Source organism: Salvelinus namaycush, chromosome 3, assembly GCF_016432855.1.
Source record: "Salvelinus namaycush isolate Seneca chromosome 3, SaNama_1.0, whole genome shotgun sequence".
NCBI classification, from domain to species: domain Eukaryota; kingdom Metazoa; phylum Chordata; class Actinopteri; order Salmoniformes; family Salmonidae; genus Salvelinus; species Salvelinus namaycush.
This window is the reverse complement of record NC_052309.1, coordinates 97,484,290-97,498,075: the sequence shown is the minus strand read 5'-3', so window position 1 is coordinate 97,498,075 and position 13,786 is coordinate 97,484,290. Positions and strand designations below refer to the sequence as shown.

General features: G+C 42.5%; 1 protein-coding gene across 1 annotated transcript; it reads right to left on the bottom strand.

Annotated features, from left to right (window-relative positions):
• Positions 1 to 2,568: 2,568 nt before the first annotated feature.
• On the bottom strand, positions 2,569 to 12,923 carry LOC120043827 (protein Njmu-R1-like). Its single transcript, XM_038988422.1, has 10 exons — positions 12,708 to 12,923; positions 11,905 to 11,988; positions 11,169 to 11,294; positions 10,658 to 10,786; positions 10,458 to 10,518; positions 9,918 to 10,037; positions 8,663 to 8,727; positions 8,345 to 8,478; positions 4,689 to 4,792; positions 2,569 to 4,535 (listed from the first exon to the last, which is right to left on the bottom strand). Exons 1-10 carry the CDS (start codon positions 12,860 to 12,862, stop codon positions 4,323 to 4,325), a joined length of 1,191 nt encoding a protein of 396 aa, XP_038844350.1. The 5' UTR covers positions 12,863 to 12,923; the 3' UTR covers positions 2,569 to 4,322.
• Between the last annotated feature and the right edge of the window lie 863 nt (positions 12,924 to 13,786).

Sequence of the window (13,786 nt, the reverse complement as noted above, 5' to 3'; positions counted from 1 at the left end):
TAATCTACTAGAGCAGGTATTCTCAGACTGGGGTACTATGCGCAATGCCGTTGGGGGTACGCCAAATAAAAATGTGATTCACATAATTTTGTAAAACATTTTGTTTATTATAATTACAATAAAAATAAAAATAAATTATTCACATTTCCAAACAGTCCATTTAGTAAGGCCCGCGTCCATGGAGACACATACCACCAGTTACTACCAGCAGTACTACACCTGCACCTGTCGACGACACAAGTTGTTCTGCTTCCACGAGCACATCCAATGCTAGCATCAGTAATTCTACATTTGTTGTTAGCCCAGCTAGCATGGACACTGACAATTGAGAATCTGATGCAGCCGAAGAGCTACTGCCCCCTTACCCGGGAAAGCACTGAACAACAGACAGGGACGTTGGATCATCGAAGAGGCGCAAATATGATGAGAACTACATTGTTTTGGGGTTCACTTATATTGGGAGTAGTGCCTTTCCTCAGCCACAGTGTGTTATATGTGCAAAAGTACTATCTCACAACTCGAGGAAACCTTCACCCTTGCACAGACATTTAGAAACAAAACATGCCAATTTGAAAAATAAGCCACAGGAGTTTTTTGTCTGAGAATTTAGACGACTTTCGAGTAGTAAGACATGTATAAAAACAACAGATACCATTAATAAGAAGGGGCTAGAAGTGTCTTATATGGTGAGCTACCGAGTGGCTAGGACAGGCAAGCCCCATACTATTGTGGAGGACTTAATGGGACAATGCTGGGTGGAAGAACTATACATACAATGTCTTCATCAAACAACACTGTTTCATGACGCATCAGTGACATGGCAGGAGATGTTTTGAAACAATTACTGCTTTGCATACAAGCCAGTGAATTATATGCATTACAGCTGGATGAGTCAACAGACGTGGCAGGCCTGGCACAGCTCCTGGTATATGTCTGTTACGTTTATGGGGGGTCAATTAAGGAAGACATCCTCTTCTGCAAACCACTGGAAACCATGACAACAGGAGAGGATATGTTTAAACTATTGGACAGCTTTGTGACATCAAATGGACTTTGGTGGTCAAGATGTGTTGGTATCTGTACTGATGGTGCAAAAGCCATGACAGGGAGACATAGTGGAGTGGTAACGCATGTGCAAGCAGGTGCTCCCGATGCCACTTGGGTACACTGCAGCATCCACCGAGAGGCTCTTGCTGCCAAGGGAATGCCTGACAGCTTGAAAGACGTCTTGGACACTACAATGAAACTGGTTAACTTTGTTAAAGCAAGGCCCCTGAACTCTCGTGTATTTTCTGCACTATGCAATGATATGGGCAGAGACCATGTAACGCTTTTACAACATACAGAAAGAAGTCTGCTGGATATCAATGGGCAAAGTATTGACACGTATTTTTGAATTGAGAGACGAGCTTAAAGTTTTCTTTACTGACCATTTTCACTTGTCTGACCGCATGATGTGATGTTTTTTTCACGCCTGAATGATCTGAATCTAGGATTACAGGGACTCTCCACAACTATAATCAATGTGTGAGGCTATAATTAAGAAGCTGGAGCTCTTCTCTGTCTTCATTAACAAGGACAACACACAGGTCTTTCCATCATTGTATGATTTTTTTGTGTGCAAATGAACAAGCTTACGGACAATGTCAAATGTGATATAGCGAAGCACCTGAGTGAGTTGGGTGCGCAATTACGCAGGTACTTTCCCGAAACGGATGACACAAACAACTGGATTCGTTATCCTATTCATTGCCCGGCCTCCAGTCCACTCACCGATATCTGAACAAGAGAGCCTCATCAAAATTGCAATAAGCGGTTCTGGGAAAATGTAATTTAATCAGAAGCCACTGCCAGATTTCTGGACTGGGCTGCGCTCAGAGTATCCTGCCTTGGCAAATCATGCTGTTAAGACACTGATGACCTTTTCAACCACGTACCTGTGTGAGTGGATTCTCGACCCTCACTAGCATGAAAACTAAATACAGGCACAGACTGTGTGTGGAAAATGATTTAAGACTGTGACTCTCTCCAATACAACCCAACATTGCAGAGTTATGTGCATCCTTTTAAGCACACCCTTCTCATTAACCTGTGGTGAGTTATTCACAATTTTCGATGAACAAATAAGGTTTTATATGTAAGATGGCTAAATAAAGAGCAAAATTCTTGATTATTATTTGTTCCCTGGTCCTATAAGAGTTACTTGTCACTTCCCACGAATAAATGTATTGTATAGTGTGTGTGTGTGGCAGGCTTACAATGATGGCAAAAAAGTCTGCTGACCCTGGTGCTAGAGGGGGTACGCAGCTGGAGGTTGAATGTGTGAAGAGGTACGGGACTATAAAAAGTTTGGGAACCACTGTACTAGAGAACCAGTTCGGATTTGAGTATAGTTGTTGTACGATTGAAGCCTTTATTTAGTGAGGTCTAATGCTTTAATATTTAATCATTTCTGCCCGTCCAAATTCATATTCATTATATAAATAGGCTCGTTTAATTTTGTCTGGCTATATAAAGTGGAATATTTTTTGCTCATATGATTTAAAAAAAAGAAAAAATCGTTAGGTGTAGGCAGGGCCATAATTACATAGGTAAACTGGGACCCTATTGTTTCATATGGTCAGAAATCAGATCACATATTCATGATTCAGTCCACACAGAGGATTCACATGACTATTTATACAAGTCAAACCACAGATCAACATGATAGACACCACATTAATAGACATTAAATTGTACAGGATATTTAAATGCACAGTTAAAAGGTTGTATGATCAGTCACCATTGTCCACTACAATAGCTCACAGACTAACATGTCACTTGGTTCACAGTTTAAAGGACACACCTTCACAGACAATATTGCTTCATTTTCACCATGATATACTTTTAGAGACGTAGACACATTGATAGGAAAATAGAACCTACGTAGTTGCTGTCATACAGGCACAATAAACCATGTGGGTTATTTAGCCTTGAACATACTACCATTACAATAGGGCTGGTGAAGAGTAGTGAAGGTCATTTTTGTAACTTAACATACAGTGACAGTAGATCACAGGAGGTTGGTGGCACCTTAATTTGGGAGGACTGGCTCATGGTAATGGCTGGAGAGGAAAGGGTGGAATGGTATCAAATACATCAAACACATGGTTTCCATTTGATGCTATTCCATTCACTCCGTTCTGGCTATTATTATGATGAGCCGTCCTCCCCTCAACAGCATATCTACTGTGAAGTAGATATACAACACGTTGGCCACTACAACACTAATATTCCCTACTAAGGAATGTAAGGATTAACCACATTAAGGAGTATCTTTAGATAAGACGAAGACTGCAGTCAGCAACAGAAATACAAAAACAAGCAGTGCATGAATTTAGCAGAAGCTCTTATCCAGAGTGACTTACAGTAGAGTGCATACATTTACGTACTGGTCCCCCGTGGGAATCGAACCCACGACCCTGGCGTTGCAAGTGTCGTGCACTACCAACTGAGCTACATGGGAATATCAGTGTAGCTATTTTTTTACTGGTGAAATCGAGTAAGTAACAAAAGCTGATTAAAGTGATTTGTGCATTGTTCCACTATGCAGAAAAGCAGGATTGTACTGTAGTATGTAGATAGCATGCAGACAAAAGGCAAGCAAACTAATCATTTAAAAGAAATACAACATTTGGACATGATGTAAGACAAGCGAAACAAATGATTCCGATGTTGAGATTTATAATATGGGTTATAACATACTGATAGTGTTTCCATTCGTTTATAGTACTGTGTGTTTTAATACCAGCAAAGAAAACAAGTGTTAACATGACTTTGGATATTTTTGTTTTTAGAGTTAATTCTGATCCAGATACAACATACTTGGTCTGTTTCTTCTGAGTAAATGCTATTCAATCACACCGCAAATGGAAGACAGTGACGCCTGTAAAACACCAACGCTAAAGGAAAAGTGCCAAAAACAGATACACACTGACATCTAGCATGGAAGAGTTCCAGTGTGAGGAGACCTGGGTCAAATACTTCAACATCCTTGTGCTGTGCTTGATTGAGTTAGTCTGGTACAACAATTTAACAAAAGAAATGGACCCAAAAGTGGCCAACTCAAATCAAGCGCACACCTATTTCACACAGGTCTGGGCCTGTATTCACAAATCCACATCTCAGAATAGGAGTTCTGACTTATATAGGATAATTTATAAATACAGGCCATGGTGTTGAGACTGGGTGGGTTATTGTTGAACTATCGCCGCCCTCGAGGTGTCACTGTCAATTGGAGTTTAACTATCGTCGCCCTGGTGGCTGCGGTGTGTCAGTGTCCCTCATCCCTGGGCCTGCTGTTCGCTGAGGAACTCGTCCAGCACGCGGATGATGCTGCAGGCCTCAGGGAGGCCCCGGTGCTCGGCGTGGGCGTTCTGGAGCAGCACGTCCCCATTCCCACAGCCCTGCAGGAACTGGCAGCAGCGGAACAGAGCGTAGTGACTCGACTCAGCCTGGCGGATGAACCGCTTCAGACTGTTCATGTCCTGGATGGCCTGGGGAGAGAGGGGGCGGAGGAGGAGAGAGGGGGGAGAGAGAAAGAGCATGGATGACAAAACAGTAAGCCATTTTAAACATGGCCTGGACATAAAGTATTTATATAATGTTTTAAAGTGATCCACTTGTCTGTGTGCTGTGCGTTTGCCCACCTTGAGTTTGAAGTTCTCCAGGATCTGTCTGAGGAGGAAAGGGTTACAGCGCTCTGCTGCGTTCAGGAATGCCTGGATCCAGTCGTCACAGAAACGGTTACTGACTGTGGAAAAAGGTGTGAGAGGGATGACGGAGTGATTAGCCAGTGTGTAGTCTGTGACGATCATTCATGGAAAATGTATTGGTGATTCTATGTCTGTGTGTACATGTACAGTGCCTTCGGAAAGTTTTCAGACCCCTTGACTTTTTGCCACGTTACAGCCTTATTCTAAAATGGATTCAAAAATTATTTTACCTCAGCAATCTACACACAATATCCCATAATGACGAAGTGAAAACAGGTTTTTGTACATTTTTGCAAATGTATTAAAAATAAAAAACAGAAATACCTTATTTACATAAGTATTCAGATCCTTTGCTATGAGACTCGAAATTGAGCTCAGGTGCATCGCTGTTTCCATTGATCATCCTTGAGATGTTACTACATCTTGATTAGAGTCCACCTGCGGTAAATTCAATTGATTGGACATGATTTGGAAAGGCACACACCTGTCTATATAAGGTCCCACAGTTGACAGTGCATGTCAGAGCAAAAACCAAGCCATGAGGTCGAAGGAATTGTCTGTAGAGCTCAGAGACTGGATTGTGTCGAGGGACAGATCTAGGGAAGGGTACCAAAAAATGTCTGCAGCATTGAAGGTCTCCAAGAATACAGTGGCCTCCATCATTCTTAAATGGAGGAAGTTTGGAACCACCAAGACTCTTCCTATAGCTGGCCACCCGGCCAAACTGAGCGGGAGAAGAGCCTTGGTCAGGTAGGTGACCAAGAACCTGATGACAGATCTCTAGAGTTCCTCTGTGGAAATGGGAGAACCTTCCGGAAGGACAACCATCTCTGCAGCACTCCACCAATCAGGCCTTTACGGTAGAGTGGCCAGACGGAAAAGCCACTCCTCAGTAAAAGGCACATGACAGCCCGCTTGGAGTTTGCCAAAAGGCACCTAAAGACTCAGACCATGAGAAACTAGATTCTCTGGTCTGATGAAACCAAGATTGAACTCTTTGGCCTGAATGCCAAGCATCACGTCTGGAGGAAACCTGGCACCATCCGTACGGGGAAGCATGGTGGTGGCAGCATCATGCTGTGGGGATGTTTTTCAGTGGCAGGGACTGGGAGACTAGTCAGCATCGAGGCAAAGATGAACGGAGCAAAGTACAGAGAGATCCTTGATGAAAACCTGCTCCAGAGCGCTCAGGACCTCAGACTGGGACGAAGGTTCACCTTCCAACAGGACAACGACCCTAAGCACACAGCCAAGACAACGCAGGAGTGGCTTCAGGACAAGTCTCTGAATGTCCTTGAGTGGCCCAGCCAGAGACCGGACTTGAACCAGATTGAAATTCTCTGGAGAGACCTAAAAATAGCTGTGCAGCGACGCACCCCATCCAACCTGACAGAGCTTGAGAGGATCTGCAGAGAAGAATGGGAGAAACTCCCCAAATATAGGTGTGCCAAGCTTGTAGCGTCATACCCAAGAAGACTCAAGGCTGTAATCGCTGCCAAAGGTGCTTCAACAAAGTACTGAGTAAAGGTTCTGAATACTTATGTAAATGTAATATTTCAGCTTTATAGATTTGTAGAAATTTCTAAAAAAAGTTTTTGCTTTGTCATTATGAGGTATTGTGTGTAGGTTGATGAGAGAGAAAAAAACGATTTAATACATTTTTGAATAAGGTAACAAAATGTGGAAAAAGTCAAGGGGTCTGAATACTTTCTGAATGCACTGTACAGAGACCTGTTTTGTAGAGTGGTGTGGCTACAGCTGTAACACAGATCTGTATTTGTGACTGTGGGAGAGTGTCTGTTTGTTAGAGTCGTTCCAATAGACCTGTGTGTGTGTATATGTCCACAGGTTAGAGCAGTCACACAGACCTCTGTGTGTATATATGTCCACAGGTTAGAGCAGTCACACAGACCTGTGTGTGTATATATGTCCACAGGTTAGAGCAGTCACACAGACCTGTGTGTGTGTGTATATGTCCACAGGTTAGAGCAGTCACACAGACCTGTGTGTGTGTATATGTCCACAGGTTAGAGCAGTCACACAGACCTGTGTGTGTGTATATATGTCCACAGGTTAGAGCAGTCACACAGACCTGTGTGTGTGTGTATATGTCCACAGGTTAGAGCAGTCACACAGACCTGTGTGTGTGTGTATATGTCCACAGGTTAGAGCAGTCACACAGACCTGTGTGTGTGTATATATGTCCACAGGTTAGAGCAGTCACACAGACCTCTGTGTGTGTATATGTCCACAGGTTAGAGCAGTCACACAGACCTGTGTGTGTGTATATGTCCACAGGTTAGAGCAGTCACACAGACCTGTGTGTGTGTATATGTCCACAGGTTAGAGCAGTCACACAGACCTGTGTGTGTGTATATGTCCACAGGTTAGAGCAGTCACAGACCTGTGTATATGTCCACAGGTTAGAGCAGTCACACAGACCTGTGTGTGTGTATATGTCCACAGGTTAGAGCAGTCACACAGACCTGTGTGTGTGTATATCCATAGGTTAGAGCAGTCACACAGACCTGTGTCTGTGTGTGTATATCCACAGGTTAGAGCAGTCACACAGACCTGTGTGTGTGTATATGTCCACAGGTTAGAGCAGTCACACAGACCTGTGTGTGTGTATATATGTCCACAGGTTAGAGCAGTCACACAGACCTCTGTGTGTATATATGTCCACAGGTTAGAGCAGTCACACAGACCTCTGTGTGTATATATGTCCACAGGTTAGAGCAGTCACACAGATCTGTGTGTGTATATATGTCCACAGGTTAGAGCAGTCACACAGACCTGTGTGTGTGTATATGTCCACAGGTTAGAGCAGTCACACAGACCTGTGTGTGTGTATATATCCACAGGTTAGAGCAGTCACACAGACCTGTGTGTGTATATATGTCCACAGGTTAGAGCAGTCACACAGACCTGTGTGTGTGTATATATGTCCACAGGTTAGAGCAGTCACACAGACCTGTGTGTGTATATATGTCCACAGGTTAGAGCAGTCACACAGACCTGTGTGTGTGTATATATCCACAAGTTAGAGCAGTCACACAGACCTGTGTGTGTGTATATATCCACAGGTTAGAGCAGTCACACAGACCTGTGTGTGTGTATATGTCCACAGGTTAGAGCAGTCACACAGACCTGTGTGTGTGTATATATCCACAAGTTAGAGCAGTCACACAGACCTGTGTGTGTGTATATATCCACAGGTTAGAGCAGTCACACAGACCTGTGTGTGTGTATATGTCCACAGGTTAGAGCAGTCACACAGACCTGTGTGTGTGTATATATCCACAAGTTAGAGCAGTCACACAGACCTGTGTGTGTGTATATATCCACAGGTTAGAGCAGTCACACAGACCTGTGTGTGTGTATATGTCCATAGGTTAGAGCAGTCACACAGACCTGTGTGTGTGTATATGTCCACAAGTTAGAGCAGTCACACAGACCTGTGTGTGTGTATATATCCACAGGTTAGAGCAGTCACACAGACCTGTGTGTGTGTATATGTCCACAGGTTAGAGCAGTCACACAGACCCGTGTGTGTGTATATGTCCACAGGTTAGAGCAGTCACACATACCTGTGTTGGAGAGTGTAGGAGGGCTGGTGGAGCAGTCTATGACCAGGTCAGTAAGAGCCTCTGAGGCCTTATACAGAGAGGCTGTGGTAGTGTCTTCCTGGACCAGGCCCTGCAGACCTGCTGCCTTAATGAACCTACACACACATGAACCATATTCATTCATATTCACAGCACATACTGTATATTCTTATATGTAGTTTAACCACAGGAATAAAGACTACGTGTTTTCAGATTATTTTCAGAAGTGATACTCATTTATTAAACAGAATTTGACCGAAACCCCAATTTGGACTGGACTGGACCTTTAAAGTAACTCACCTAGCAACATCAGCCTTGGTCCTGTCATCTGCATTGGTGACCTCCACGTGTATGTGACTCAGAGCCTTCAAAACAATGACATGGGCCTGATCAGTGCTGCATTTTAAACAAAACTTTATTCTACAATGACATGAGCCTGATCAGTGCTGCATTTTAAACAAAACTTTATTCTACAATGACATGAGCCTGATCAGCACTGTATATTAAACAAAACTTTATTCTACAATGACATGAGCCTGATCAGTGCTGCATTTTAAACAAAACTTTATTCTACAATGACATGAGCCTGATCAGCACTGTATATTAAACAAAACTTTATTCTACAATGACATGAGCCTGATCAGTGCTGCATTTTAAACAAAACTTTATTCTACAATGACATGAGCCTGATCAGCACTGTATATTAAACAAAACTTTATTCTACAATGACATGAGCCTGATCAGCACTGTATATTAAACAAAACTTTATTCTACAATGACATGAGCCTGATCAGTGCTGCATTTTAAACAAAACTTTATTCTACAATGACATGAGCCTGATCAGCACTGTATATTAAACAAAACTTTATTCTACAATGACATGAGCCTGATCAGCACTGTATATTAAACAAAACTTTATTCTACAATGACATGGGTCTGATCAGCACTGTATATTAAACAAAACTTTATTCTACAATGACATGAGCCTGATCAGTGCTGCATTTTAAACAAAACTTTATTCTACAATGACATGAGCCTGATCAGCACTGTATATTAAACAAAACTTTATTCTACAATGACATGGGCCTGATCAGCGTTACAGATTTTTTTAAAGCATTATCCGACAATGACAACCAGTCAAAACTATTCTTGGAACTTTGTTTCTGCTTTAAGCTATACAGTGGCAACATTGATGGCCATCAAAGAAAATGATGCGTTTTGAACTATGCAATTGCGTGACTGACGCCAACAAATGTGAAGATGTTTTGTGACAATACAATATGCTGAGAATATCTCATTTTGCATTTTTATGTTTCCACTTCCCATTTGTTTTGTCAAGCAAGATGGCTACTAGTCAGTAAAGACTCAATTATAGCTTTAGCTAGTGGACACAGCCCAAGTAAGTAAAGTGAGTGTGTATATGGACAAGCAAAAAAATGACATAGTGAAGCATGGAGGGGAAGTAAATGTATTGAAAGAATGAGGGGAAATCACTGGTACAGGGGGAATTAATCACTATGGTAACAGTCAAAATGATGGGTCAAAGGTGACTCACAGCATGTAGCAGGAAGCTGATGCTCCCCTGGACCATCTGTACCACTCTGTGGATGTGCATTACCGACTCCTCGTACCACATACTCAGGTAGGGCCTGATCTCAGTCTCTAGGTTCACCAGCTATATATATATATATATATATATATATATATATATATATATATATATACATACACACACACACACACACACACACACACACACACACACACACACACACACACACGGAGGACAGAGAGAGAGATAACACTGTTATAACCCTACACAGGGGCATGGGACTACCTATCTGTGTAGTCATTTTATATTTATCTATCTAGGATGGTGTTAAGTAGGTCACACTGATAGCAAAACATTTCACAATGGAGAAGAAAAATCTGTGTTATTTGACAACGTCAGGTAGTACCTCCCCGTTTCCCTCTTGAACACAACCTAGATGAGTCCCCTTCAGATAGAAATGTGTTTATTACAAAGTAGCCATGTCCAAGAGATGATAGAATCCAGTACAATTATATTATTTTGGTGATTCCACTTCCTGCTTACCTCAGGAGTCTGTAGACTGCTCTGCAGGCCTTGCACGTACTTGTCCAGTTCAAGTCTAAACGTACAGTCGATTAAGGAAATGGTTTATGGTTTAATGATGAATGGTTTATGAGTTTCAGTACCCATCTACACAATACAAGTCTAGACTGACTCTACATTATTATGATTCAGAAAGAGCTGCATTAGCCTGCGAAGGATATAGGTTGAGGCCTTTCTCAGAGCCCCCCATGAGGCAGATTACATAGCCATTGCCGTCTGCGTCGGGCTGCTCTGGGGATCTCTCCTGCTCCAGGAGACAGCAGTAACAGCCCACCGCCGCCTCTGGGACACTGGGATGGGACAACAAACACATATTTATTATGAATGTAAAACACTGGGTTTACACTACTTTAGAAGTGTGCAGGCTAATTGATGCCACATTGCTTCAGATGTATACATAAGGAGAGAATACTTAGGTCTGATTCCAAATCAAGACCTTGCTTAGCTAGATAGAGCCAGAGACACACAGGCCTATATACACAGGCCTGTATATAGTTACTATATTGCTGATACTATACCTAAGCAATCCAATCAGATCTGTGAGATGGGCTCAACAGGTTCCTAAGGATATTAAAGCTGGATTGGTTTGAAATTAGGTTCAAGAAGTTCTTAAGGAAAGGAGAGATGGGTTGGTTTGGAATGAGGCCCTTAGTTTAAGTTAGTTAAGGTCACCTGAGCTCCACGGCGGCAATGTTTCCCATGCCCCCCAGCAGGGCTCCTTTGCTCAGCCTCCGGGAGATGTAGCATCGTAGCTCAGGCTCCGCCTCTACCGGCAGGCTGCTGTCCACTAGGGTGAGGCTGTTGGTGGGGCAAGAGTCAGTTACCATGGAAACAGAGTGACAGGCGACCAATCAGATCTGATGAGAAAGTGGACAGCCAAAGAGGAGATGAAGAAGGAAGCCGATGAACAAAAGCCACATCAACACAACATGAAGGCTGGATACAGATATAGTGAAACAGAATCTTCCAGTTTCCATGTGAGTCACAGAGCCCATTTAAATCCTTCCTTCCCACTTCTCTTTCCTTATGGTCACTATGTAAGATGCATGATGTGACACTGAAATATCACGTTTTAATAACATAACAATATCATATCACAGAACTATATCATCCTCATTATAGAATCTGAGGCTGAAACAACTTGACGTCACAGAAAGACGACATCCCAAAAGAAGTAGGGTGAACAGTGTGTACAGAAGGAGGTAGATAGGTACTAGGCTTTGTGACTCCATATCCCAGATAGCCGGAAGCACACTGATGACATCATGACAGGAAAGAAACAGTGTTGATTCCAGGTTGATAGGTTTCCAGCAGCAGGCCCATGGATACGACAGAGAAGGACAACACTGAAAGCCACAGAAATAAAAGCACTAGAGAAACGGACGGGTCACGGGGAGACCTTGGTTACCTAAAGTCTTCCTGACTGGTACTGGCTGTGGAATCTGTTCTTCTCTGGCTCCATGCCACGTTGCCCTCTGCAGTTGCCTCAGATCTAGACAGGTACTGTAGGTAGTTACTATACTCATGACTTGGTGGTTAGTTAGTGGAGAACAGAACAGCAAGTCTGAACTGACAGTACAGTAAGTCAGCAGCATGATCCACAGTTGATGCCCACAGAGAACAAGTGAATTTGGGAGAAAGTGGTTACACAGTGACAGAGAAATTGGCCTCAATATGCAGCTGGACTAGCTTGATGACGTTATCACAGTCAGCGGAGGCTGGTGGGTTGAGCTATAGGAGGATGGGCTCATTGTAATGGCTGGAATGGAATAAATGGAACAGGGTCCAACATGTTGTTTCCATATGTTTCATGTTTCATGTGTTCCATTCCAGCCATTACAATGAGCCCATCCTCCTATAGTTCCTCCCACCAGCCTCCACTAATTACAGTGTATGTATACAGATTGTCAGAGCATGAATACTGTACATTGTGAAAACCTGCAACCTCCAATGAGTCTAATAATATCAACAAAGTCAGACATTGGTGTGATTGGCAATGCATTTCCATTCATCCCTATGGAGAAGGGTGAGGGACCGAGGTCCATAGATTCTCTATAGCCTAGTAGCTAAGGCAAGTAAACATTACACGTCATCTGCATATATTTGCATACCAGATAATGCCCTAGTTTAGGTCATTGTGTACTGTCAAAACAAATTGCTTGATGTAAAGTTAGATAGACTCAAACAGAACATTCAGATGGAGAAGATTACCTGGTGCCTTGGTAGAGATAAATGGTATAGTAACAGTTCAACTGTATTTTCTGATTATATCCCATCTCTTCGTTATCATAATCCGTATCCTTTTCTTCCACGTCAATTGAATCTTGGAAGGAGGACGTTTGCATGGAAGTTTGCGAGGTAAACATGATTCCTTCGCATCTATCAACAAATGACAGATACCGAGAAATGACGTTCAGTTATTTAGGATGCAGGTTGAACTGGATAAGAAATAATAACAATACTACGCATGTGAATAGACTAACAACTTCCTTTACTGAAGAGACGAGTCTATCATTATTTCTAAAGATCCACGATCTGACTCACGCATGCGGAGTGTAATTCCATGAATCCGTCGTTGTTTAAGGTCCGTGTAAAACTTGCTATGACATGATTTGGTCCATGAAATAAAATGATCACATCAGTTATTAAAATAGCTAAATTATGCCCACATTATCAGAGGTCGTTGCACACTTATAGCCATGTATCAAAGGGTAAAATTAAGTTAATGTTTCTGAATATACAAACAATGGCATAATAACTTTTGGGATATTGATGTTCATTAGCCTGAACAGCCCCTAGTGGTCACTGTTTACCTGTCTTTTGACGGTTTACTATCCGATGACCAATGGACTGTTTTATATCTAGATTCCACGGCCACAAAGTCAAAATTGGCTATATAGTAAAAATGTATGTAAGCAAAACATGCTTTTTGGTCTTAATTTAATGTTAGACATAAGGTTATCTGTGTGGTTAAGGTTAGGATTAAAGTTGGGGTTAGGTGTAAAATACTCCAGAGTGGCGCAGTGGTCTAAGGCACTGCATCTCAGTGCTAGAGGCGTCCCTACAGACCCTGGTTTGATTCCAGGGTGTATCACAACCGGCTGTGATTGGGAGTCCCATAGGGTGGCGCACAATTGGCCCAGCATCATCCGGGTTAGGGGTAGGCCGTAATTGTAAATAAGAATTTGTTCTTAACTGACTTGCCTAGTTAAAAAAAAGAAATTCACCTTCCTTTTAACCAGGTATGCCAATTGAGAACAAGTTCTCATTTACAACTGCGACATGGCCAA